This window comes from Stenella coeruleoalba (assembly GCF_951394435.1).
Source record: "Stenella coeruleoalba genome assembly, chromosome: 1".
NCBI classification, from domain to species: Eukaryota; Metazoa; Chordata; class Mammalia; order Artiodactyla; family Delphinidae; genus Stenella; species Stenella coeruleoalba.
Window position 1 is genome coordinate 161,857,906 of NC_137169.1, and position 27,324 is coordinate 161,885,229.

General features: G+C 49.6%; 1 protein-coding gene and 1 pseudogene across 3 annotated transcripts; one reads left to right on the forward strand and one right to left on the reverse strand.

The window, feature by feature from the left end:
* Positions 1-344: 344 nt before the first annotated feature.
* RAB7B (RAB7B, member RAS oncogene family) lies at positions 345-26,183 on the reverse strand. Of its 2 annotated transcripts, XM_079915203.1 has the most exons (6): positions 25,769-26,183; positions 17,952-18,020; positions 17,283-17,409; positions 16,344-16,559; positions 7,582-7,707; positions 345-846 (listed from the first exon to the last, which is right to left on the reverse strand). In XM_079915203.1, the coding sequence occupies exons 2-6, from the start codon at positions 18,002-18,004 to the stop codon at positions 766-768; spliced, it is 603 nt and encodes a 200-aa protein (XP_079771329.1). In that variant the 5' UTR covers positions 18,005-18,020; positions 25,769-26,183; the 3' UTR covers positions 345-765. The 2 variants fall into 2 exon arrangements, with proteins under 2 accessions (XP_079771329.1, XP_079771328.1); XM_079915202.1 differs by lacking the exon at positions 25,769-26,183 and having other exon boundaries at positions 17,952-18,028.
* On the forward strand, positions 23,362-23,622 carry LOC307197122 (large ribosomal subunit protein eL39-like; annotated as a pseudogene). Its single transcript has one exon. The product of its transcript is annotated as a large ribosomal subunit protein eL39-like (transcript).
* Positions 26,184-27,324: the final 1,141 nt, after the last annotated feature.

Sequence of the window (27,324 nt, forward strand, 5' to 3'; positions counted from 1 at the left end):
TGGAAGAATAGTAAATGTATCTCAACAAGAGCAACTGAGATTCAAGCAGAGGTTCTGGTCTTCAAAACCACACTGACGTGGGCAGGGCACATGCAACTCCCATTTGACAGATGAATAAGTTGAAGCTCAAAGAGAGTTATGGGAGTTGCCTGAGCACCAGCAGGGAGAAATGCACCAGTCCCCGGTGGGTTTTTCCTGCGCTCCCTCAGTCCTGCATTCTGGAGGGGACAAACAAGGGGTGTCCCAGGCCTGAACAGCTGCTGCCAGGGGTTGAGGTAGACCCTCACTCCCTGGCCCTGGTTACGAGGGAGCCTGAGCTGCACCCTTGTCCAAAGCTGTGCTGTGGCTCTTGGGGGTGGTGGTGGATGGGCTGAGGAAGGCCAGTCCATAGGAGAATATAACAGGACTCCAGAGAGAGCGGCCTGTCTGCAGAGATGTGCGTTCTAGAGCAGGGGTGTGGCTGGGAAGGGAGTGTGGTAAGAAAGCTGGAGTCCGCGAGGGAATTGTGACTCTTCTGGGGTTTGGCTGTGACATCCGGAGTTTCATCCAGGCTCAAGGGCCCAGCCCTGGCCTCTCTACACTCAGCCTGAGGCAGGGCCGCCCTCTGGTTCTGGGTCCAGTGCAGATGCGAGGGATTCAGGGCTCTGGCCGCAGAGCCTGGACTGCCATCTGAGCTTGGGTGGGCAGTGGGGCTGGTGGGGGCCCAGGATGACCAGGCCCTGCGCGTGCTCTGTCCCTGGGTGTGCAGAGCGGGAGTCTGGAAAGTCAGCAGCAACTGCTCTTGGACTGGTCTTCTGGTGAGAGCTTGATGGAGTCTGTGAGGTAATTCTCCAAGACGCTTCGATACTGGAGAAGGAAAAGAGGAGTCAGCGTTCGCATCCTGGCAGGCAGAGCTCCACCTGCCCTCTATTTCTTTTCTTTTTTTTTTTTTTTTTTGCGGTATGCGGGCCTCTCACTGTTGTGGCCTCTCCCGTCGCAGAGCACAGGCTCCGGACGCACAGGCTCAGCGGCCATGGCTCACGGGCCCAGCCGCTCCGCGGCATGTGGGATCTTCCCGGACCAGGGCACGAACCCATGTCCCCTGCATCGGCAGGCGGACTCTCAACCACTGTGCCACCAGGGAAGCACTGCCCTCTATTTCTTAATGGCCAATGGTGGTCTGGCTTTCTGTTCCCCCACCTTGTGCAGTTGGGAAACTGAGGCCCGGTGGGGAGGAAGTCTTCCCCGCCCCCTCCTTCCTCACCTCCTCCTCCAGCTCCTTCCCAGGAGCCCAGAGCAGGTGGGCGGCTGCATTAGAGGCCCAGGTCTCCTGACCTCCAACCAGGTCCCGTAACCTGCCATTCTCCAGAGGGGACAACTGAGGTGATGTTTGCCCTCAGGCAGAGATGATGACTGCCCACTCCTCATTTCTGCAGGAAACCTCTCCCTGCAAACGTCCCCACACCCCAACCTTCTCTCACCGTGCCCACCTCTCAACCTCCCACCATCCTCTGAACTTCCCATGTCCAGGGATCCCTCCCTAAAATAGACTCAATGTTTCTACCGGGGCTTTTTGCTTCCTTGCCCACCCTCCCAAAGTCTCCTGTCCCAACGAGGTCCAGAGAAAGCCCCTTCTCAGTCTAACAAGCCTCTCCCCACCCAGCTGGCCACTCCTCACCTATGACCCACCAGCTTGGTTCAAGGGTGAGGGCGTCCTTCCTCAAGGAGATGGGTTCTACACACTGAAGGGTCTCTTCTTCAAGGGATCACATCTCTTTCCTTGGCCAAGCCTCCCCCCAGTCTCCGAGCTCCCAGCATTCATGTTCTCCCCGCAGCCAGTGGTGTGTGTGTGAGGGTAGGTGGGTAAGTGGACACGCTGGTGCAGACCTGAGCTGGACAGAGCCCCCTGTGGGGCTGTCTGTCTCAAGTGCCCCTCTGAGGGGACAATTTCCAGAAGAGTGGTTGTGCCTTCACTGATTTTTTTCTCCTCCATGGCTCCTGGGCTCCGGCTATGGTGCCCAGCTGGTGAATGTCAACCAAACCCTTAGTGCCGGTGACTCTGGACCCCAGGAGGCTGTGTCAGACCTGCCTGCGGCACCCTCATGATGGTCACCCCCCAAGACACATGAGAAGGTCCCATGATGCCCCGTCACTCGCTGCTGCTGCCATACAGCAAGCAGTAGGTTAGCCTGACAGCACAGAGCTCAGGGCACCGGGCCTGGGACCCAGCCCTTCTTCCCACTGTTTGCTTGGCCTGACAGCACAGAGCTCAGGGCACCGGGCCTGGGACCCAGCCCTTCTTCCCACTGTTTGCTTGGCCTGACAGCACAGAGCTCAGGGCACCGGGCCTGGGACCCAGCCCTTCTTCCCACTGTTTGCTTCTTTTTTCTTTTCTTTTTCTTTTTTGCTGTATGCAGGCCTCTCACTATTGTGGCCTCTCCCGTTGCGGAGCACAGGCAAAGGACGCGCAGGCTCAGCGGTCATGGCTCACGGGCCCAGCCGCTCCGCGGCACGTGGGATCTTCCCGGACCGGGGCACGGACCCGTGGCCCCTGCATCGGCAGGTGGACTCTCAACCACTGCGCCACCAGGGAAGCCCTTTGCTTCTTGAAGAGCCCCCATTTCTCACCCGCTCCCTGGTAGGGTGTCCGGGCCAGCAGAGCACCAGCTACCCTTAGTCAGCCGGGATGATGGGCCTTGAGTAGCCCTCAGCAAATTCTTTGGAGCTATTAGAATTTTATTTGTTATATATATATATATTTTTTCATTAGGAAAGATTAGTGCTGGGGAGTCAGGGGCAGTGTCTCCTAATGAAAGCCTGTCCCTCTGGGGATGTCTCCACACCCCAGTTCCATCTTCCCCTCCGCTGGGGAGGATCCTAGCCCACTGCTGGCAGAGCCGGCCCAGCACACCACAGGCCTTCCCCAGCCCCTCACCCTGAAAGAGCAGAGTCCTCCCCTGAGTTTCCTGAGGCTCCTTCCCCCAGGACTGCTCAGGTCTGCTGTGCGGGCTCGGGGCTGCACCACCCGGGACACCATCCAGTCCTCCAGCTGGCCCCATCTGCAGGGCCCACTCACTCCACTGACACTCTGAGCCTCACAGGGAGAGATGAGGGGGAGCAGAGCATTGCTGTTTAAGTCCCTTTTTAAGCTGACTGATCCACTTCTCCCAGAAAGACAGGCTTTTGAAAAGATTCTCTTATTTTTTGTGTTTTCCTGGTCCCCCTCTCACCATAAACATCAAAGAGACCTTGCCTGGGATCAGGAACTCTCCTAGCTGGGTCTTTTGGACCCAGGGGGCAGGGCCTGTTGATTCATCACCCCTGAGTATGCCTCACCCTCACGTCCCCAGAAGGCCCAGCTGGGATCATGAACAGAACCTGTGCCTTGTCCTCGAGGCCAGCCTTTGGGAGGGAGAGTCTAAGCTGAGGGCTTTCTGAGCTGCTTTGCACTTTATTCGAGGAACAAACAATGCTGCCTTTGAGGGTGTGAGAAACGCCCTCGTTCATTACACACCGGCAAAGCCTGAGGTCTTCATGCCAGCTCTCTTTACCCAATAAGAGTCACATCCTCCCCAGGTCCAAGTCAGCCCTGAGCTCTTCCCATTTATGACATCATTTCACTCGATAAGGGCATCATCTCCCTCCTCAGGTTTCCTGCAAACCTTCCAAGTCACTGGCAGTCCATTATTAGATTTCCTGTGTAATTCTTTTCTCCAGACCCCAGTCATCTTAGCAAGTATGTGCATGTCTAACTGTAAAGTAACACCATAGTGTCCTAATGCACATTTCAGTGGGGATGTGACTGTGGGAGTCTGCCCCTCCAAGCCTGGCCACCTCATAGCCCTGACTCTAGATCCTACATCCTGAGGACCTCATAAAAGTCCTATAATTTCACTAAGCTTACCTGCCTGTCAGCCTGCTTCCCTCCCGGATGTGGCAAGTTTGTCTTTCTCTAATTAATCCAAAAGGAACCGGCCTCCGTGCTGCAGTTCACGCCGGGCCCCAGCAGGGATGGTATTGCCAAGTTGGTAAGAGCAAAATCCCTTCATCCCAAATCCCCCAAAGCAGGTGGGTGTCCCTTCTTTGATTATGAGGGCATTCTTAGTCATATTTTGGAATAACTAAATACCCTAATCCTTGAAAGTGGCCAGATTGGGAAACTAAAGTAACTAGCTACCTTCTCTCCTTTCAAAATGTAAACCGAGTACCTCTTCTGGCACTCTACCTGTAAGCTGCTCTTTCCATCCAGAGCTCACTGCAGAACTCAGACATTCCAAGGAACCTCAAGGAACCCCAAATGCCATGTGCTCCATTGCCTCCTCCTCGTGTGACACTTTTGCTTTCCCCTTTCTTTTCTATCTTGGTCTATAGCATCACTAATCAATCATCCCTCCGTTTGCCAAGCTAGAAACCTCGGTATCAACCTCAACAGCTCCTGATTCCTTCTCTCCTACATTTGGTCATCATCAATCCCTGATGGTTCTCCCTCCAAAGTCTCTTTAATCTATCCCGTCCTTGCCGTCTTCATCCTCTCATGCCTGGACCTTTCTGAATCACCCATCAAGCGCATCCTCCCTGCAGCATGAAACTTCCCTGCTGAAAGCCCTTAGCCATAGCTTTCATTTAAAAATAGCTACCTTTTATTTAATGCCTTCTCTGTGCTACCATATTATTTTATTTAGCCCTGGCAACAGCCCCATGAGGAAGATACTATTACTTGTACTTTAAAGGGAAGGAAGTGATGGCTTAGGGGAGGCTGTATGACTTGTCAGGGACACAGTGAGTAAGAGGTAGAGCCAGGAAATAAGCCAGACCCACCCGGCTTCAGAGCCCAGCTCTTCCTACCCCAGGCTGCGGCTCCCTCCTTATTCTAGCAGCACCTCTCACGTCTTCCTCTCCAAATACTCTGGGCTGGTGTGAATGAGCACATGACCTCCCTGGGAAGGAGGGGAGAGCTACTTGTAGGAAATGTCCTTGAAAACTCCTGTTTGATTTTAAAGTATAGATTTGGAAACTCCAGTTTCACCTTAAAAATCCGTGTGAGTTTTTACATTCAGTGCTCGAGTAATTATGTTTATTTTAGGGTGAAATGTTTCCCTTCCAGATTTCTGAATAATAGAGACATTGCTGGAAGATGCGCCCTGCTGGCCTCCGTACTGGGCCCCTGTGTGCCCTGGGAGTCTGGTAGCGGGTCTAGAGGTCATGGGCCTACAGCATGAAGTCCAAGGTCTGGTTGGGGCTCACCAGGCCTTCATGGTCTGGTGCTGTTGGCCTTGAGAGCCCCATCGCTCACCTCGGCCCAGCGGCCCCACTTCCCTCCATGCCACGGTTCTTCCTCTTACAGACGGAGCCCACAGTTGTCCCTCACGTGAGCCCTGTGGACTCACGCCTGGGCCTCTGCCACGCCCTTCTCTCCGCCCTTCTGCGGCTCTTGCTTGTGCTTTCAACGGCCTACCGTGTCCCCCACGCAAACTGCATATGACCTTTCAACCTCCAACTCACATGTCACCTCTCTGGGCAGGCATCCTTGCCCGCCTTCGCCACCAGCACCTCTGAGTCACCTCGATGCCTTGGCTGTGTCCCCTCCCCGCCCCAGCCTATGGCACCTACCTCACTCCATGACAGTCTATCTGTTTTCTTTTTTCTTTTGTAAATCTATATGTTTTGTCTTTTCCATTATGGCCTATTACAGGATATTGACTACAGTTCCCTGTGCCATACAATAGGACCTTGGTGTTTCTCCATTCTATATATACGAGTTTGCATCTGCTAGTCCCAAACTCCCAATCCTTCCCTCCCCTCCCCCCCTCCCCCTTGGCAACCGCAAGCCTGTTCTCTCTGCATGACCTCCGGTTTTGGATGCCTTACTCCTTTACCTGACCGTGGGGCCACTGAAGTCCACATCTCCAGCCCTAGCCTGACAACTCAAGAATGTTTATGGGATGGAATTATTTCCATCTTATGAGGAAATTGAGGCTCAGAGAAGTCATATGTCTTGCCCAGGGGTCCACTTGAAAGCATGAGGACGGGATCAAACCCAGGTCAGTCTGACTGCGGGTATCACACCCGTGAACGCCAAACTTCTCATCGGTAAATTTCCCCCATCATTGTGAGGGACTGACACGGGGTCGCCAATCCATTCTTTTGCCAAGTAAGGACAATGGAAAAGAAAAACAAGCAGACAAACTACCATCCACTCACATCACTGTGTCATAAAAGTGACACAGCAGGAAGGACATAGTTTCAAGAATGAAGGACACTCCTTCTCCAGAAAGGACAGTTGCTAACTACACACAGACACTGGCCGTGGGTTGAGGGAGCTTCCCCGTGACTGAGCACCTGGCGATCACTGCACTGTGTTTGTGGAGGATCAGTGATCACGTTTCACGCTATGAGGTCAAAGAGCATCCCTCACCTTCCAGGGGACGGCATGAGCAGGCACACCTGTGTCACCGACTGTGTGATAGAGCAGCACTTCTTGACCATGTGCTAGAGATAGACACCCCTCTTCTTCCTTTTAACGTGACACAGTGAGGGCTGGGGGCCGGGAGGGGAAGCATGAATAATAGCACACGGGGGCAACCTCCGAGATGCAGGCAACGGGGTGTAAGGGTGGCAGGCTCGAGCCCTCTCCCTGGGCAGCTGCTAGGGGTGGCTGCTGTCCCTCTCCTTTGTGGACAACCCACAGGGCAGGGCCAGGCAGACCCGTGACAGCAGGCCCTTCCACAGAGGGGAGCCCTCCGACTGCCCATCCTCATTCGCTCCTTTCCTCAATTCAGAATCACGGCCGTGATGACCTCCCCACTTCCAAGAAGCCCACCTTGATTGCATATGGCAGAATAATGAAACATGCTGAGCCCCTCCCTCTGCAAATCTCTCACGGACCCTCTTCAGAGTTTCTGAACTCTATATCAGAATGGCATTAAAACTCTGCTAATACTTCCAGGTGACCTCCGATCTTCCTCTTCTCTCTCCCCCTTCTCTCCCCTGCAGTGTGGGCTGTGTGTCCCTCCTCTGAGGCCCCATCACCAGTCCTTGCCCACCATACAGTGCCTGCACTGCAGCCACTCCTGTGCCGATCTGTCTCCCTTATGAGAGCAAGGGACCTCGGAGCCCTGGACGGGACCTGACACACGTGACATACTCAACACATGCTTGTTGAGAGACTGCACCAAGTGGTCTACATCTATCCATCATTTTGATTGGAGGATGTCAGCAACTCCCGCAGGCTTCATTATTCCACTTGGACCAATACTTGGCACCTTGGGGCTTCCCTCCCATCAGTGAGGACTGAACTAGAGCATTACTTTTCAAACTCTTACTAAATTAGAGTCTCCAGGGGTGAGGTATCGAACTGTATTTTTTAGAAACTCCACAAATGGTAACCAGCCGGATTGAGGGACCACTGATGATGGATTCTAAGGAAGCTTTATGCCTCTGGGATTCTGTGGTTCCAGAATTGGAATACTGTTGAGCCCATTCAACAACTGATTAATTAAGATGATGAGCAATCCTGTCCCACCCTCGTCCCTCCCAATATATACTTTTCTGGACGCTCCTGAGTTGCCCCATCCTAGGGGGCAGCTGGCAGCTGCCACTCACCCTTGACAGAGCCCGACTGGCCAGCATCTCGAAGGCTTGTACCACATTGATGTCATTCTTGGCACTGACTTCAAAATAGGGAATATCCTTCTCTTTACACCAGTCTTGGGCTACTTCCTGTGGCACCTGCATGAGGGGAAGAAATGATCACTGTTCCTGTGTCCCCATCTCCACCATCCCCACCATGACTATCACCATTATCACAGTCCCACCTTCCCCACCACCACTCTCATTTATTGAGAACCTTCCATGGGTCTGTAAGTTTACAGGTGTTATTATTATTTTTAAAATTAATTAGTTAATTAATTTATTTTTGGCTGCGTTGGGTCTTTGTTGCTGTGCGCAGGCTTTTCTCTAGTTGCAGCGAATGGGGGCTACTCTTCGTTGCAGTGTGTGGGCTTCTCACTGCGGTGGCTTCTCTTGTTGTGGAGGGCGGGCTCTAGGCACATGGGCTTCAGTAGTTGCGGCTCGCGGGCTCAGTAGTTGTGGTGCATGGGCTTAGTTGCTCCGCGGCATGTGGGATCTTCCTGGACCAGGACTCAAACCCATGTCCCGTGCATTGGCAGGCGGATTCTTAACCACTGCGCCACCAGGGAAGCCCCACGTGTTATTTTTTAACATAAGCCAATGAAGTAGCTATTGTTAGCTCCATTTTACACATGAGGAGTCCGAGGACTGGAGTGTGTGGGGCTGAGCAGGGTTTGAATACAGGCTTGGAAGAATTAGAGCCCTCTGAACTATGCCATCTTCTTAAGGCCTACACTAGGAGCTTCTTCCTGCCATTGACTCCTTCCTCAGTCCCTTCAAAGGGAGGTGGACATAACAGACACTAGCCAGGGAGGGAGGACTTCCTTCTCCTGAGCTGGCTGACCAGGCCCACGCTGCTGGGCAGAGACTCAGGTCCCTGTTAACCCTTCTTCCTCAGGGTAGAGTCTTTGGAACAGTTGATAAGCTCCCACTCTGGGCCAGATACTAGGTTAGACATCTGATCATATTAACTCACTTAATCCTCTAACAACCTTGTGAAATGGGTCTTTTTAGCTTCACTTTATAGATAAGAACACTGAGCCTCAGAGAGGTTCAGCAGCTTGCCTCAGATCACACAGCTAAGGAAGGCAGAACTTGGATCCAGTCACAGCTCAGTGGTCCCATGGCATCTGCACTGCCCTCTTCAGGGCACTGCACAAGAATTGTGCTGCTGGTCTGTCTCTCCCACCGGACTGCAGGTTTCTTGAACTCAGGGTCAGGACTTTTAGCTCTTGGCCTGGCACCATGAACCACTCAGTACAGGCTGAATGAATACGGCTCTACCCAAATGCAAACGCCAATCACAGTTTGAGGATGTTAGATTGGAGAATGCTTTGGCAGCCAGTGGGTTACTTCCAAAGACATTGGTTCCTGAGTTTAGTCTAATCAATTATTTTGGGGAAGAGGGAATGACCATATATTGATATTTGTTGTGCCTGATACTTTCTAACCATTATTTCACTTTAAGGGAGCCAAGGTTTTTCTCATGGAGAAAGAATCATTCTGCCACTTTCCTTGAACCCAGGGCAGCCAGGGGGAGATCTGAGACTGTTCCTTGTCACATTGTCTCCTGCAGGTTCTGGAAAGTCTAGCTTACTGGGATTCAAGGAACCATCACTGTCCCCTGTCTCTTTGGCCCTTGCTGTCCTGGCCTCAGGAGTGGCAGCAGGCCCCAGGGACTCATGGCTCTCTTTCACAAAGCCTCTGTTGTCCAGTGGCATTGCTCTGGTATTGTGAGGCTCGCTTCCTAAGACTGCAGGGTAGAAACTGGGGTAGCTAAGCAGCCTGCCCTTTGGGGAGCCCAGATGACACCTCTGGTCCCCCACGTTCAGTCTCCCTGGAGCTGCTGCACTTAAGCAGAGCAGGGAGAGAGTCCAGGCCATGGTCTTGGCCTCTGATCTCTGAGGTCCTCCTGCCTTTTGGGGCGAGGGGCCCCTGAACTGGCCACAACTGCTCTGTTCTGTGGAGCATAGATGTCCTTGATCTGGTGAACAACCAAGAAGCCTAACAGATCGGGGAAAATCCTGAACTATGTGGATGAAGAATCAAGGATGGCCAAGTTGCTGATTATTATTGTCCTTACTAGTAACACACAAATAAATAATCATTAGAAATTAACATGTTATAATAATACCTTGATGGCATCTTTGGAATCCCAAAGGTTTTGTATCTTTTAAAGTTCTTTAAAAGACCTTAGGGTGGGCTTCCCTGGTGGTGCAGTGGTTAAGAATCCAACTGCCAATGCAGGGGACACGGGTTCGAGCCCTGGTCCAGGAAGATCCCACGTGCTGTGGAGTAACTAAGCCTGTGCGCCACAACTACTGAAGCCAGTGTGCCTAGAGCCCGTGCTCCGCAACAAGAGAAGACATGGCAGTGAGAAGCCCGTGCACCGCAACGAAGAGTAGCCCCCGCTTGCCATGACTAGAGAAAGGCCACACGCAGCAATGAAGAGCCAATGCAGCCAAAAATAAATTTAAAGAAAGAAAGAAAAGGAAAAAAAGTTTAAAAAAAAGACTTTAGGGCAAGGACTGGACTTACCCTTCTTATTGCTCCCCCTTCTTTATATCCTACTGCCACCAGCTAATGAGCATTTTTCTGGGCACATCGTTGGTGCTCAGGAGTTGCAGTAAAAATGGAAGTAAATTGCAATGAAGTCAAGTGTCTCTGCTTCTCCAAGAGGCAGGGAGATTCTTCATATGCCATGGCATGAGAAGCTGAAGCCCAGACTGGTGCCCAAGGTCACCCAGAGACAAAGCTAGGAAGACAAGCCCACACCTACAGCCCGATGATCTCTCTGTCCCTTCTCAACCACTGACAGTGACTGGGCCTGCCCAGAGTCCGGTTATGACAGACGTTTTCTCTCACTTCTCCCCGATCATTCTCTGTCTGGTTTTTATGGAGTGATTAAATACACACTCTAGAATATCAGTTGAGATTGTGCTGCAAATTAACATTCCTTTTATATCCCTCATCTCTCCCACTCAACCTCAGAATGTCGCCCTGGGAAGAAAATGACCTACACAGCACTTTTCCCTTCCAATTCTAGTTACAGCTTCATGATTTTTAAAATCATCTTGTCTTCTTTTATTTATAAAATAACAGCTATTTATAATTTAGGCTCTGACTGTGGAAATAAACTCAGGGTGTCAGCCGTGGGGACATGGGAAGTATGAAAATTTTGAAAGTGTTACTTCCATTGATTTTATTTTGGCTGACAATATACTACTTTTTTTTTTTTTTTTTCGGTACGCGGACCTCTCACTGTTGTGACCTCTCCCATTGTGGAGCACAGGCTCCGGACGCGCAGGCTCAGCAGCCATGGCTCACGGGCCTAGCCGCTCCGCGGCATGTGGGATCTTCCCAGACCAGGGCACGAACCCGTGTCCCCTGCATCGGCAGGCGGACTCAACCACTGAGCCACCAGGGAAGCCCTATACTACTTTTTAAAATTTAATTTATTTTTATTTTTGGCTGTTTTGGGTCTTTGTTGCTGTGCGTGGGCTTTCTCTAGTTGAGGTGAGCAGGGGCTACTGTTCGTTGTGGTGCGTGGGCTTCTCATTGTGGTTGCTTCTCTTGTTGCGGAGCACGGGCTCTAGGCGTGAGGGCTTCAGTAGTTGTGGCACGTGGGCTCAGTAGTTGTGGCTCGTGGGCTCTAGCACGCAGGCTCAGTAGTTGCGGTGCACGGGCTTAGTTGCTCCATGGCATGTGGGATCTTCCCGGACCAGGGCTCGAACCTGTGTCCCCTGCATTGGCAGGTGGATTCTTAACCACTGCACCACCAGGGAAGTCCCGACAATATACTATTAATATTTTACTTTTCCTGTTACAATTTGGCTTGTTCATTAAAAGTCAGATGTTTGACAAAATTAGTCCACTTTGCAGACTTTTATTTATGATGCTTTTCCATCTCATATGCATTTAATTAATTAATTTGTTTGTTTGTTTGCCTTTGGCCACACCACATAGCATGTGAGATCTTAGTTCCCCAGTCAGGGACTGAATCTGTGCCCCCTGCAGTGGAAGCGCGGAATACTAACAACTGGACCGCCAGGGAATTCCCTAATGTGCATGCATTTATTTATTTATTTATTTTTGTGGTACGCGGGCCTCTCACTGTTGTGGCCTCTCCCGTTGCGGAGCACAGGTTCCAGATGCGCAGGCTCAGCGGCCATGGCTCTCGGGCCCAGCTGTTCCGCGGCATGTGGGATCTTCCCAGACTGGGGCACAAAACCACGTCCCCTGCATCGGCAGGCGGACTCTCAACCACTGCGCCACCAGGGAAGCCCCTATTTATTATTTTTTCCTTTTTTCTTTTTTCTTTTTTTTAACCTCTCTATTGGAGTATAATGCTTTACAATGGTGTGTTAGTTTCTGCTTTATAACAAAGTGAATCAGCTCTACATATACATATATCCCCATACTTCATATGCATTTAAAATGATCAGTTGTGTGTGTTAAGATTAGTGTACCGATACATCTTAAACCAATCAAAAATAACAAAGAAAACATAATCCCAATGTTATGAATCAGCAGTAAGTTAGAAACTGCCTGAGTGTAGAGCAAAGAATTCACATCCTAGTGAATAAATTCCTTGCAGCATAGATGCTAACAGAACTGTTCTTTCCAATAAACTAATTTTTTTTCACTTTTACCTTGTGTAGAAGGTGTAGGGGTTTTAAGAAAAATCTAAGTCAGTAATTTCTTTAAAATTATACTGGTGAGGTATTGATTGATTGATTGTGGTAAAACATACATAAACATAAAATTTACCATTTTAACTATATTTAAGTGTACAGTTCAGGGGCATTAGTACATTCACATCTTTGTGTAACCATCACCACTGCTCATTTCCACAGCTTTTTCATCATCCCACATCTAGCATATATGTTTTAAATATTCATTTTCATTTTGTTAAGTAGGAAGAGCTTCCCGATCTTCCCAGCCCACACCTTGGAGATATTAAATTAAGGAGGGTAACAGTCACTTCCATGTATTAAGATTGCCACATGCTTTGTAGGCATCATTGCCTATAATCCTCAAACAACCTCATGAAATCTGAGTCTGGTCTCTATTTCACAAAGAAGCTGGAACTGGCCAAGGACACACACGAATTTGAGCATGAATTTGAGCCCAGAGAAGGTGCCCCTTCCGGTGGCCCTCAGCTCTTATCCACTCAACCCTGTGCAAGCGGGGAGCGTCTCCAGCCTGGATCTCCAAGCCCAGGGTGTGCCTCTCAGCGACTGGTGGTGTCCCCTGCTGGGTCTGTGCCGTTTGAGGACGGCCGCTTCCCAGCCTCACCTCTAGCTCCACGATCCTGGGTCTCTGGACTGAAGTCCCTCTGCTCTCCCCACTTCCAGTTCCTCCTCTCCACTTCCCTGTGCTCATTTCATGGCTGCGAGCACTTCCTTACCTCTGTTCCTCCTGCCTGCCTTCAAGCCCTTCCCTTGTCACCTTCTCCAGTGTGGGTTATTTCCACAACCTACTCAGTACAGACCCCAGAGACCTGGATGGGCTTGCCTGGGTCTTTGCTGCTTCTTTCAAACTTTTATTCTTCCTCTCTCTGCAGAACAAAGCTCATCCCCCTGCAGCTGGGATTGGACCCCCTCTACCCCTCTGAGTCGTCACCTATGCCTCCCATCCTGCCAGGTACCCCCTGGTTCACAGAACACTTGCGATCTCGTGAAGCTTCCTCTGCATGCAGCCCCCAACGCTCACGAGAGCCTCACACTTCCTTCCCCTGTAGCCGTCTTCACCTTCTCTCCACTCAGCCTCTCCTTCCCAGGCCCAGACCCAGGGCCTCCATTGTCTGGTCTCCTTTCCCCTCCCTCCTTCTGCCCTGCTCCTCAACCTCTGACAGCCTCCTGGTTCTTCAGCCTCTTCTTGTCTCTCCTCTTTCCTCCATGGGTTCTCAGTGAGTCCCCTTGCAGCTCTGTTCTTCAGCTACTCTTGTCTGGAAAGACCTTCCATCAGGTCCCTGGCTTTTACCCCATGTACCACTGTTGAAGAAAAACACAACATAGACTCCACTTCAAACTCCTGGTCTCCCGAGCCCTTGGTGTCGCCCATCAGCTCTGGTCTTTATCCCTGACTAGCCCCTTCACCCGTTGCTCTGCCCATCAGCTCTGGTCTTTGTCCCTGACTAGCCTCTTCACCCGTTGCTCTGCCCATCAGCTCTGGTCTTTGTCCCTGACTAGCCCCTTCACCCGTTGCTCTGCCCATCAGCTCTGGTCTTTGTCCCTGACTAGCCCCTTCACCCGTTGCTCTGCCCATCAGCTCTGGTCTTTGTCCCTGACTAGCCCCTTCACCCGTTGCTCTGCCCATCAGCTCTGGTCTTTGTCCCTGACTAGCCCCTTCACCCGTTGCTCTGCCCATCAGCTCTGGTCTTTGTCCCTGACTAGCCCCTTCACCCGTTGCTCTGCCCATCAGCTCTGGTCTTTGTCCCTGACTAGCCCCTTCACCCGTTGCTCTGCAGAGTGACTGGCACAACTTCACCATGATTCTGGAGACTCCTCCTGGGCTCCCTTCTCAACAGAAGATGGTGCCTCTTATTTCACTGAGGAAACGTCGGACTCTCAGTCTTGAACTCCCTCGACTGCCCACCCCACGACTTGCAGGTATATGAAGCAAGATGTGAAATGGAAGCTTTGGCAGAGACACTACAGTGTGATTGATGCCAGGTATCAAGTTCATTGGGAGACAGACCACCCCTGGGACCGTGCACATTTCCAAACGTTCATGACCAAGAATCTGCTAGATGACTCTAACACCCCGGCATGGAATAAAAGGATTGAAAAGGAGGTTAGAAAGGATTTTTTGGGGGGGGTGGAGAGCTGTGTTGGGGGGACACCCCTCCCAAGAGGGAGACCATGTAAGGCCTCACCTCTGGCCAAAAGAGGCCACTTGGAAAGGTTAACATATGACCCCTGGAGCTTGGTGGCTACAGTGGATTGGTATCTGATTGCATCTGAGGGATTTAAGGCAAAAGGCAACAGGGCAGAGAGAGGACAGACTGCACTGAGAACGAATTACCCTTGGCCCTACAATGGAGCCAGAATGCATGGGTGTGCCTTATGAAAGAGAGGCGGGCTCCACAGAGAGCTAGCCAGCCTGGAGCTGTTGTAAACCCCATCAGGAAGAGTGTCTGCAGGAGGAGGGGACCCCATGGAGTGGAGGATGGCTCTTAAGCTCCTACATTAGGAGCTGAGGAAGAATATGCAAGACCCTTGTCAGGGGAGGTACAGTTAAATGTTCCCAGTGGAAGCTTCTTAGGACCCAAAGGAGTAATCCACCAAGAGACAAGTTGAAATACCTGTTGGGTCCGGAGAGCACAAACTATCTTAAGACAGTACCAGTCAAATAAGGGTGTTTTCGCTTCTCCTGACCTCTTATCCCTCTTTTTGCTTCATTCCTGATGGGGTCTGAAACCAAAATTATCCTGAGAAGGGGAGGAAGTGTGGACACATAAAGTTGGCAATGAGATGCCCCTCCTAGACAACAGTGTTCTCACTTGCAGCTGGCCCCAGTGGAAAGAAGAGAGACCCCTTGGCTGTGAATGAACTTAGGACTTTGATTCTTATTTGAGATTGGATATTTGTAATTAGAGAATTGACACTAAATTTGCAACCTGAAGTTCCCATAGAATTGATGACTTCTAGATTTCTATTTCCAGCACAGACTTCTCCTTTGACGTTTCATTCTTATGTGTTCTAAAGCTTACTGGTCATTCCCAATTAGTTGTTCTCCAAGCTCCTCTAACTCAGCGTGTCAGAACCAAACTCCTCTCTCTCTCTGAACAAGAGGCTCTTCTTTATGGTGGTAATAGTTTAGTTGGAAGCACCACCGTCCATTCATCCACCCACCCACCCATCATTCCAAATGATGCCTCAGTTCTCCTATCACTTTTCTCCATTTGAACACTTGTGAAAATGTGGTTCAAATATGAACCCCATTTATTTTCTCTATTTGAAACACTAAGACAACTTGTTCAGATGCTCTTTTTGGTGTCCTTTGGGCTTTGTTTGGCACAAGAGCATCTTTTATAAATTGTCTACTTTTATTCTTTTCTCATTAGTAGGCAACGATGAACAGAGCTCTACTCAATGCCACTGCAGTGGTGAACACCTACATAAGTGTGGTCACCGCAGCCATGGAGCAAGCAGATCATTTGTCAAGTGGCTGGCCAGGTGATACAGAATATGCTTAAGCTAATAAGAAATAAATACTGTATTACTACTTTCCCAGAAAATTTGTAGTTTCAAGAATTCATAACTGCAGACCCCCTATCTGACCCTGGGTAGAAATACTGTTCTACAGGTTAATTCAAATCCCACCTGCCTACTTCTGATGCCTTCATTCTTCCATTCCCTCTCTCTAGACAAAATTGCCTTCGGCTCTCGGCTCACATCATTCTATTTCTTACCTTTGTTCTTGCTGTTTCTTCAGCCTGGAACCCACTTCCTTATAGGAAGCCCTTTCTATACTCTGGGCTTAAGTAGATAGATGCCCTTTCACTATGGTCCCCAAATATCCAAGGTGTATCTCTATGATTGCTTATGATTTATCTTATTGTATCATAAGTGTCTTTAAATTATCTGCATCCATTACTAGATTGTGAAATTCTTAAGGTAAGGACCCTGCCTGATTCAACTCTGTATGTGTGGGACTTAACTCAGTGCCTGGCATATAGCCAGTCCTCACATGTTTGGTAAATGAATGAATGAATGAGTCAGCGGTACCTGCCGGTCTGCCAGATCGATCTTGTTCCCCAGCACCACCATGGGGTAGGACTGCTCCATTGGAATGGTTTTGGCCAGAACATCATCCCTCCAGGTTTCCAGGGCTTCAAAGGTCTCCAGGTCAGTGACATCAAAAGCCAGGATGCAGCCATCAGAGCCTTTGTAGAAGGTAGACACCATGGAGCGGAATCGTTCCTGTCCTCCTGTGTCCCAGATCTGGAGGGGAAGAACAGAGGCTCCATGGGACTGTGATGAGTGGCTGAAGGTATGCCCAACCAGGTCTCATCATGTCAAAGCTTCCTTTTCTGGGTAGGGGGCAGATAGCCCTGGCACAGGTGCACGAAGTCCTTTCACACATGGGCATCACACACCCTGTCACCCATGTACACTACAGAATCTCTGCAGTAATATTTAACATCCCAAGAGTACTTTCACATCTGAGTCCTCATTTTCCACCTGGGGCATCAGGACAGTCATTGTTCTTCCACCTGATAGATTTGGACCTTGGGAGTGACTTGCCCAAGTCCACTTGGCAAGTTTTCCAGGGAACCTGAGCCTTAGGGTGGGGCCTCTTAATTCTGGATTAATGCTCTTCCTTCTAGATCAGGGATCAGTAAATTTTTCCGTAAAGGGACATATAGTAAATAACGTAGGCTTTGCAGACTATACACCGTCTGTTGTCACTACTCAATTCTGCTGTTGTACTGTGAAAGCAACCAAAGAGACCGTGAGTAAACAAATGGGCAGGGCTGTGTTCCAATAAAACTTTATTTTCAAAAGCAGATGGCGGACCAGATTTGGCCCATGAATTAAAGTTTTCTGATCTATGCTCTAGACTCTTCTAGCTCCTGGTGCACATTGCTGTGTGAGTGGCCGTCCAGGGAATGTGGGGTGATATTCAGGTGTGTATGTTGAAGAGGGAATGAGAGGGCAGCTCACCTGTAGCTTCAAAGTTGTGTCATCCAGTATGATAATCTTGGAGAGGATGCTAGCTCCCAGTGTGGTCTGATAGTCCTCGTAAAATGTCTTGTGCACGAATCGGTGGAGGAGGGAAGTCTTTCCAACACTAAGGAAAAAACCCAGACACATGTGGACACACACACACACACACACACACACAAACACACACATATCCATACCTTTCTCAACATCTTACCATGACCCTCTCACCACTGTCTCTCTCTGAGATTTTGAATTTCTAACATTTGCAGTTTGAGTAGCTTGCTAATACTAGGGAATGGACACAAGAAGCAGGGACCAAAGTGAGCAGAGAAGTTTGCAGAGAGCTGAGTGCCTCACAGCAAAAGGTTCAGGTCTTTCCTGTATGTGGCAGGAGGTAGGAGGGCAGAGAGATGCTAAATGGCTTGCCTAATTCACACACCTAGTTACTGCAGAGTTAAGTGCAGAGCTGGGGTCAGAAACCAGGTAGCCTGACTCCCAGTCTCTTTCTCCCATCTCAGCTCCCTTCCCTGGGGTGGAATGCCCTCCCTGGTGCCACTCTGAATCAGAAAGGGACCCATGCAAGGTGGGAGCACATACAGGACGTCTCACTGTTCTTGGGTAGGGTCTTCTTCCCAACCCCCAGACCCCGAGCTGAACTTGGCTTACCCCAGGGCTCCGATGATGATGAGCTTGAGGTCCACCTTCTTCTGAGGATTCATGGAGGGGCTTCAGAGCCTGTAGGGAAACAGAAGTCATCTACATGCTGGCCAGAGTAACCCTGTGGCCATTGTCACTGGGGCTGGTCTCTACTTTCCCCTCGTCATGTGCAGAACTCTGTCCTGGGATCGGATGGGTTTGTTCGCCAAAAGAGGCGGATGACTCAGCAACCCTTACACACCCACCTCCGCACCCCCCCTGGGGGTCTCCCTGAGGCTGGAAGGATGGTGGCCCCGCCCTGTAGGACAGGCACACCTCTTACCTTTCAGCTCTACCAACCCCGTGGAGCACCAAGGCTGGACTGGACTGAACAGAGGCCTCGCAGACAGCCTGTGTTCCAAGCCTGGAGCCAGGGATGGAGGGAAGAGGAGATGGGGGTGGGACAAGGGGTCCATTGTTAGGACTGCTGAGAGGCTTTGGATGGAAGAGTGGCCTTCCTTCAGCCCGAGGTGTTGCTGCATTGGCAGAATCAAAAGGCTCTTCTCTAATGCAGCTGGTGGGGGTGTAACTGGTACATGTTTCTGGAAAGCTGCTTGGCAGTGAGTATTGAGAGCCTTAAACATGTCCCTGCCCTCCACTTCTAGGAATTTGTCCTAAAAACATAATCTGAAACGCAGGCAAAGCCTCTTGTTCAAGAATGTTCTTTCCCAGCGTCATTTATAAACATCCAACAATAAAGAAAAAAAAATCATGGCACACGATGAACTATTAAGCAGCCGTTAAAATGGAGTTTGTGAGCATATTATAATAACGTGGGAAAACGCTTACGCCACAGGACCTAAATGAAAAACAGAAGACGCTAAACTGTACATACCATACCGCCCCCGCCCCCCGTATTGAAATGAATGCCTACTTGCATGGAAAAAGATCTAGAAAGAAATATATAAAAAACGTAAGTGGTTAATTCTGGGTGGTAGGAAACTATGATTTTAACTTTGTTCTCTATACTTTTTAGTACGTTCCAATTTTTTTTAACAACACACATGTCAAACATGTATTGTTCCTATAAGAGAAAAATACTTGTATGTCTGTTTTATACATATAAATTATATATATATATATATTGTGATTATTAACAAGATAAAGCAAAACTGTCTCAGGGAATTATGCTTAACTGGCTCCTTGGTTCGACCCTTACGCGCACACACATATATACTATTCCCAACTCCTGGGTCTTCTGACCTTGGATGCGGTAGATGCATTGAGTTAACCTTGATCTGACTCTGCCTGGTTGAGGTAGCAAAAGTTGGTCCGCTTGAACTTGCCTGGTATTGGGAAAAAGCTCTCAATTGGACGTCCTGAGGTTTTGGTTCTAATTCTCACTTTGCCACTGTGTGACCTTGGGCCAGTTACTTCCCCTCTTTGAGTCTTGGCTTTCCAACTAGAGGATGAGCCATCTGGGCCCCAAAGACCGGAGGCCCCTTCTGGTTGAAAAATGCTTTATCTACTGGAGTGTAACTGACTGGGCCACGAGAGCCTTGCCCAGGGCAAAAGACAAAGCAAATAGGAGCCCACTCCAGGGAGTCATCAGGGGAGAAAGGAAAGGGGGGAGTGATTACAGCAGAGAGAAAATGTCAAGTGTCCCGGCAGAGGCCCCAAGAAACTGCTGTGAGAATTCAGGGCTGGGGGAGAAGCTGCCAATCCAACTGGGCCCTGAGGAAATGACACATGTAGTTGGGGGTGATATTTCCAAGGAGGAAATGAAATATCAAAGCTCTGGGAACAGGGGAGTGGAGAAGGTGGATGGTTTGCTTCAGGGAAGGGTGAGGCGAAGAGTGTGGCGAGAGAAAAGCCTAGAAAGGAAGCAAGATTAAGATGGGTCATGAATACAGACCAAGGATTCTGTCATTCATTTATTCATTCGTCAAACATTTCCCACGCTTCAGACAGGCAGAGGAAGAGAATTCAAAGTATTAACAGGGGCTGGTATTTTGTAATGGGTGTCACCGCCCAGAAGGAAACCAGCCAAGGGAGAAGTGACTCAGAAGCTTCTGAAAGGCATGTGTCTCTGAGCATCAGTTACCAGTCGGGAAGGGGAGCAAGGGTGAGCTCTTTCCTAAAGGCTTTGGTACAACCCGCTAACTTAGCCTCAAAGGCCAATAGAGTGCCCTGGAAAGGGAGTCAGAACAAAAGGGAGGCAGGGGAAGTGGGAAGGGAACCAGCATTGGCTGAGCACCTGCAGGGGCTGCTCTGTAGGGCTTAGGAAATCATGAGCTATGAGATGAGTACGACGGGGGCTCAGAGAAGCCAAGTCACTCATAACTCATCTAAGGCCCCACGGGTAGTATACGGATGAGTTAATGTGTGAGTCAAAGGCCAGAGAAGGCTGCTCTGTGCCATGTTGCCCCCTGACGTCCTGAGTTTGAACCATAGAATCTGTGTGCACAGGATCTAGGGCACTGGGCTCAGGTTTGGTGAACCCCAACAAAACCCTGGTAGAGCTGTAGGGGATTGAGAGAAAGGCAGCCAAAGTGACAAGAGCCACAGTGGAAGCCAAGGGAATGGGCTGCTGAACAGGAGCCGTCGTGTGTGGACTGACCACAGGGGTCAAAAGAGCATCCTGAGGCAGAGGGGAGCAGATTCACACGTTGCCATGTGGAGTCGTCAACGCTCACACTATAAGCTAAGGTTTACTCGCCTGGTGGTGTTGTAGAGCACTTTGCGAATATGCAAATAAACATATCATAGGGAGGTTAATAAATGAATACATTATTATACTACATTTAACACACATAGTACATTATTATAATGCATTTATGGCACTAATTAAGGGCTCAAGAAACGTTAGCACACAGAAATATCTTGTAGGATTGATACTACTCTTATCTCTGTTTTACCACTGAAGAAACAGGTGTTTAGAGAAGTTAAGTATGTAGTTCATCTCTAAAAGCACGGTCTGTAAGTGGCAGAACTGGGACTTGAATACAGGCCTGACTCCAGAGATCACGCTCTTAGCTGCTAGGTCCTACTTACCGCCTTCTGTGAAACTAGAATGAAGATCACACACCCTGCCACTTGGTGCCCCTGTCGGAGAGTCTGGGGGGCTGGATGGTTCGGGTTTGACATGGTGCAGCAGAGCTGGTGTGCGTATGAAGGGAAAGCTGGGGTTGAGGGCGGGGTAGGTGGAAAGTGCATGCGTATAACAGAGGATCAATATCCACTATGTGTAAAGCACTCTACAGACAATCAAAGACAGCACAGAACATAAAAGCGGGCAAAGAATACGAATAAGTAACCAGTAGAGATCTTATAAATGATAAGTAGTAACCCTTGGGAGACACTTAAACTTACTAATTTTTAAGGACATGCAAAGTTAAAAAATACCACTTTTTTACCCACCAGAGTGGCAAAAATTCAACAGATTGATGATAATATTTAGTGTTGACAAGTGGGTGGGGGAAAACTCTTGTTTACTGCTGATAGACTCTGAATTGGCACTGTCTTTTTTGGACAGCAGTTTGACAGTATCAAAATTTAATATGCATATACCCTAGATTCTAATTCTAGGAGTCTATCCAACAGAAATACACATATGCGCAAACATACATTTTTACAAAGATAATTGCTGAAGAACATTGTAACCTAAATGTCCATCAATAAAAGACCCTTGGCATAAATTATGATCCATACATACTCTGAAATACTAGGCAGTTTTTAAATGAGTGAAGTAATGAAGTGGAAAAATATGACAATTTAAGTGAAAAAAAATCACTGAACATTTTGTATAGTATGATCCCAATTGTATAAAAACAACAACCCTGTGTGTGTGACTATATGTTTAATATTATATGTATGCTTGTCCTGCAATACATAGAAAGCTGTGGATAGATACATACTAAATGATTAATAGGAGGTGGGGAAAGGTAGATTAGAGGCAAGGAGCTATTGTTTTATTTTATATATGCCTTCTGTTAAAATTTGTTACACAAGTCTAAGTTGTTATTGTAATTAAAAATATCAAATAGGGCTTCCTTGGTTTCTTAACAGCGGTTAAGAATCCGCCTGCCAATGTAGGGGACATGGGTTTGATTCCTGGTCCAGGAAGATCCCACATGCCACGGAGCAACTAAGCCCGTGAGCCACAACTACTGAAGCCCATGCGCCTAGAGCCCGTGCTCCGCAACAAGAGAAGCTACTGCAATGAGAAGCCCGTGCACCGCAACGAAGAGTAAACCCCGCTCGCCGCAACTAGAGAAAGACTGCGCGCAGCAACAAAGACCCAATGTAGCCAAAAATAAATAAATAAATATTTTTAAAAAATAAAAAAAGCCTGGTGAGGATTTTTCAGTGTATGTGGCATGAACTCCAGTTTCCTAGCTTAAATTCCTGGAATTCCTCACTACGTCTAAAATATATATATATATCAATCAAATAAAGACAACATTTCTTTTTTTTTTGCGGTACGTGGGCCTCTCACTGTTGTGGCCTCTCCTGTTGCGGAGCACAGTCCCCGGACGCGCAGGCCCAGCGGCCATGGCTCACGGGCGCAGCCGCTCCGCGGCATGTGGGATCCTCCTGGACCGGGGCACGAACCCGCATCCCCTGCATCGGCAGACGGACTCCCAACCACTGCGCCACCAGGGAAGCCCAACATTTCTTTATAAAGAGCAGGTGGAAGGATGGCAGCCCAAAGACATCTGAGTGTGACTTCCTGACAGGACAAGTCACTTTTGTGTCTGGGGCAGGAGAGAAAGGCCTCCTGGGACTCCGGAGTGATCATGAGTTTTGGAGTCAGAGTTTTCATCCCACCTCCATATATTTGTGACCTTGGGAGAGTTTCTTAACCTTGGTGAGTCTGTTCTCTTGTGGGTAAAATAGACATCACTCATGGCTGTGGCTGATTCTGCAGTGTCATGTTCTTGGCATGTGTCATGCTCTTAGAGCAAATTGGAAAGACCTGGTTAAACGGTTAAACATGGTGGGGGGCAGATACCTGATTTGTAGTGCCTGCCGCTTTCTGTGGTGTAAATACTCCCACCGTGGCTGATTTCAAGCTACCAGTGTGGATCATTCTCCAGTTCACTACAGAAGGACCCCAAAGTTCATCTAGTCAGACCTCCCACCCAGTGCTTGAGCCACCTGCACCATATTCATGGAAAGATGGCCAGACTTGCCCCACAGAACTTGCCTCCACTAGGGGTGGATTTCTCCTGGAAGCCACAGAAAGAATGCTCAGTTCCTCTGCTACCTGCCAGCCCTCCTGAGATTTAAAGCCTTGGAGTTTTACTTGAGTCTTTTCTTCTCCAGATTCTTATAACTCACCTCAGCCTTTTCTCTGAGCCCCCTTCACCCACCACTGCCCTAGTTCTTCCTCTGGCTGAGCCCTCAAAGTCTGCTGCCATGCAGATTCCCTTACACCCCGCCAGAAGGGCAGGGATTGGCTGAGGCTGCTATTTGCAATAGCCTGTCTCTCTCTTCCCTTCTCCACCAGCTTGGTGTGTGTGGTTGACTCTGTTCCTTGCCATGCCTTCTCACAAGACATTCAGGATCAAGCAATTCCTGGCCAGGAAACAAAAACAGAATTGTCCCACTCTCCCAGTGGATTTGCATGAAAACTGGTCATAAAATCAGGTACAACTCTAAGAGGAGATATTGGAGAAGAGCCAAGCTGGGTCTGTAAGGAATCACACACGAGACGGCCCACATATCGATGCTGTATCAAGGTCACTGGCATCTTACCATATCTAGCTGTCCACTGTCTGGACAGCAGGACATGTTCTACTGGGAAAAATGATTTTCCTCTTTGTTTCTATGCTTCTGCACTAGCAGGTTGGTTCAGTAGTAAATATGTGAGCCCTTTTGTTTGAAAAATAAAATAAAATAAAACAGCCTGGTCGTTGGTCCCAGGATAACTAGCAGCAAGAGGGTGACCAGGACTACATCACTGGCAATGGAGGGTGGCTTGAGGGTAGACACTGGATGGGCTCACCAGGGAACCACGTGCAGATTTCAGACTGTGCCTGAAGGTCCTTCTTGTAACATTTGGGCTCTGCCCTTGGCTGGGCTTTGGCAATGTCTGTCCTTTTAAACCTCCTTCCTCCCACTCAGCTGACTCAGATACTTTAAACCAGTGCATCCTCCTAGAGGCCAGACTGAGTCATCACCCTCCACTGTTAAATAACAGTGAAAAACAGGTTTGCAATGCAGGGCCCCCCTTCAGCCGGCTCAGGTCTGAACAGAGCAGAGTCTGCCGGGGACTGTTCTCCACTGCACGTGGCTAACTCTTCTCCCCATCTTGCCTGGCAGGACTTCTAAGCCCTAGCCTTGCCCATCTGCCACAGCTCAGTGTAGCTCAGTGCCCAGGGAGTGAGAAAGATGCAGTTGATGCCTCCCCAGTGCTCCCACCCCATGCAACACATTCTTTTTAAAGTCAGTCTTCTAAGAACTCTTGGATCTGCTGTGTTTTTACCTTCCCACTTTGTTTCTCTCTACCCTCCTGGCCCCAACCGGGACGCAGACACAACCTTCCGCCTAAAAGAGGTGTTGGGTGAGGTGTCATTTCTGCTGACGGGGGGAGGGATGAGAGGCAGTGAGCAGGGGGGCAGCTGAGATTTCTGAAGCAGGCAAAGCCTCCCCTCCTCAGACCATCTTACCCCACGTCACTGCCTCCCCTCTCTGCTCCCACGCTTTGGAAAATAACAAATGTATCCACCCTAAAACATAAATGGGATTTACAATCTTGAAGTAAGTTTGCCTTTGAAAAGAGGCTATCGGGGAGCATACGCCTTTATTGCCTCGCAGGAAGGCTTACAAGTCTGCCTCACCCACCCAAATCCTAGCAGGTTTAGACCTGCTCTCTCCGGGAAGTGTACCCACAGCCCTGGTTTCAGGAGGCTCAGCACTCCTGTTCTTTAAGTTCTCTGGGGGTATTAGTTCTATTTCCCCAAGTAGGCTGTCAGTGCCCAGTGGGCAGGACAATGCCTCACACCTCTCAGTATCCCCCCAAAGAGTCTGACCCATGCCGGGGATACTGAGTCTTCAATAAATAGTCATCTATCCATCCATCTTTCTGTCCATCCATCCATCCATTCATCTGTCCATCCGTCCATCAGTCTATCCATCATCCAGCACATGGACTGCATGCCTACCACGCACTATGTAGGTCTGAGGATATAGGTAAGTTACTATCTCCATGTGACCTGGGGTGGGGGATTGATCTGTAAGTCCAAAGAAATTATTTTTATTAATATACAATGCTAGCAACTATAGGACACTTTGCAGTTAAAAACATGCCATCATAGCCCGGATTTCAGAGTCAGGAACAACTAGTTTGTGGCAAGCTGAGACTAACATCCGGGCCTGTCCAACGCTGCTCATTGGCTCCCCAAGCATCACAGAGCTGTGCTGAGAGGCGTAATTACAGTTTAGAACAAGAGGGACACTCTCCTACTCCAGGGGTTCCCCCTTCCCCGATGAGACCCGTGGGTTGACACGGTTCCACCCCAGAAGGTGCCCTGTCAAAGTGGCGAGGAGACTCTGGGTGCTAGCAGGACACGGCCCTGCTGAAGGGCTCCGGTCTCTGGCTGGCCCTTCTCTGACTGTGCCGGCAGCTGCATCGCTTTGCTGCTGACAGCCGGCCGTGTAGAGCCCCGAGCCGGGCCCCAACTCCCCTGGCTGGGCAGGGAGTCCTTTCTGCCTTGGCTCGCTGCCACCCCCTGGGAGTTACTCAGGCGTGGGTGTTCTTTGGGCTGGATCTAAACCCTGCAGCTGACAGATCCTAAGCCTCCCTTGCCTCCACTCCTCCCCACACCCCAAAACCCAAATACCTCTGGGGCTGCTGGAATAGACAGGAACCGAGCAAAGCTTCCAGGGCCCTTTCAGCCTCTGATGGCAGGCGGGGATTCCCTCTGGGTCGGGGTCTCCTCTTAGAGCAGCAGTCTTGGCCGGGTCAGAGGAAAAAGGCTTTGAGAGGAAAAAAGAGTTTGTTGAGGCTAAGACACTTCCTTCTGAGTTTTCCTCCTCTCCCTCTCATGCACAAACTTGGGAAAGCTGCAAAAGAGGCTGGGCTGGGGTGACCTCAGCCGTGTGGGTGGAGGGAGTGGGAGGGTGGGAAAGCCAGGCTTCCGAGCTGACTGAATTTGGGGCCCCTTGAGAATTTAGTTTACAGGGACTCTGGTCCTGGGGGGAGTGAGGCATAGGAGGCATGAGGGTGGGCCCTTGTGGGTCAGAGGGTCTGCAAGGTAACGTACCAGTGTGTGGGCACCATAAAAAGCCTCCGGCTGCTTTTAGGAACTTCTGCCTCTGTTGCTGGAAGCCGCCCAGGAAAGGGGCCCTTTTGTTGGTTGAATTATCAGACTCACATGTGCAGTAGATTCCCTCCTGCCATCAGCCTGGTTAGGAGAGGCTCTAGTCCTCACACCTTGCCCTCACTTTAATACCGCACACACACACCACATCTACACACACACACACAAACACACCACATCAACACACACACACACACACACACACACACAGAACCAGACTTGTGAGATGGGAGGCAAGTCCTGACATCTCCCTGTGCCTCTCAGATGAGAATGTGTGACCCAACCCGAAGTTCTTAGGAGACTACAGGAAGTTAAAATGTTAGTGTGAGGCAGATTTGAGCTGCCTGGAACTATGCCTTGGGTAACTATGGCTGGCAGATTAAACGGGAATAAAGTGAGTTTAGACACACCCAGATGGATCCCTTTAAGGCTTATAATACATTTGATGCGCCCCTCCGTTCCCACAGTCCTCCTGAGATGGGGTTTTTCCTTCTTGGAGTTCCATCCTTTGTTTAATAATCCTCACCGTCAAAAAGTTCTTCCTTTTCTCCAATCTGAGTCTCTGACGCTGCTTCTTTGCTACTGTCTAGGTCTGTCTGGTCAGGTAGACTATACATTCCTCAAGGGTGGACTTAATATCCCTGAACCCACACTAGGCCACATGCATTGCTAGATACAGGCCCTGGAGAGGAGTTTTTGGTGGAACAAAAGCTCCAGTTGAAGCTCATTTCTTTGTTTCACTAGCAAACATGCCTGGAGGGAGGGTGCAGTGATTTCCATGAAGTGTAGTATTGGACAGGATACATTAAATTTGGAAAAATTCTAGGACATATTCCACTTGGTTTACTTTGGAAAGGATGCCTCCATTCGCCCTCAGGACAACCACTGGTTTATGACAGCCAGTTTGCCCTTAATTTGGTGCCCTTTGGAATCCCCTGCCCCCCATTCTTCTGCTTTTCTGAGATCAGGTTTTAAATGAACGTGTGTGTGTGTGTGTGTGTGTGTGTGTGTGTGTGTGTGAGAGAGAGAGAGAGAGAGAGAGAGAGAGAGAGAGAGAGGGAGAGAGAGGGAGAGAG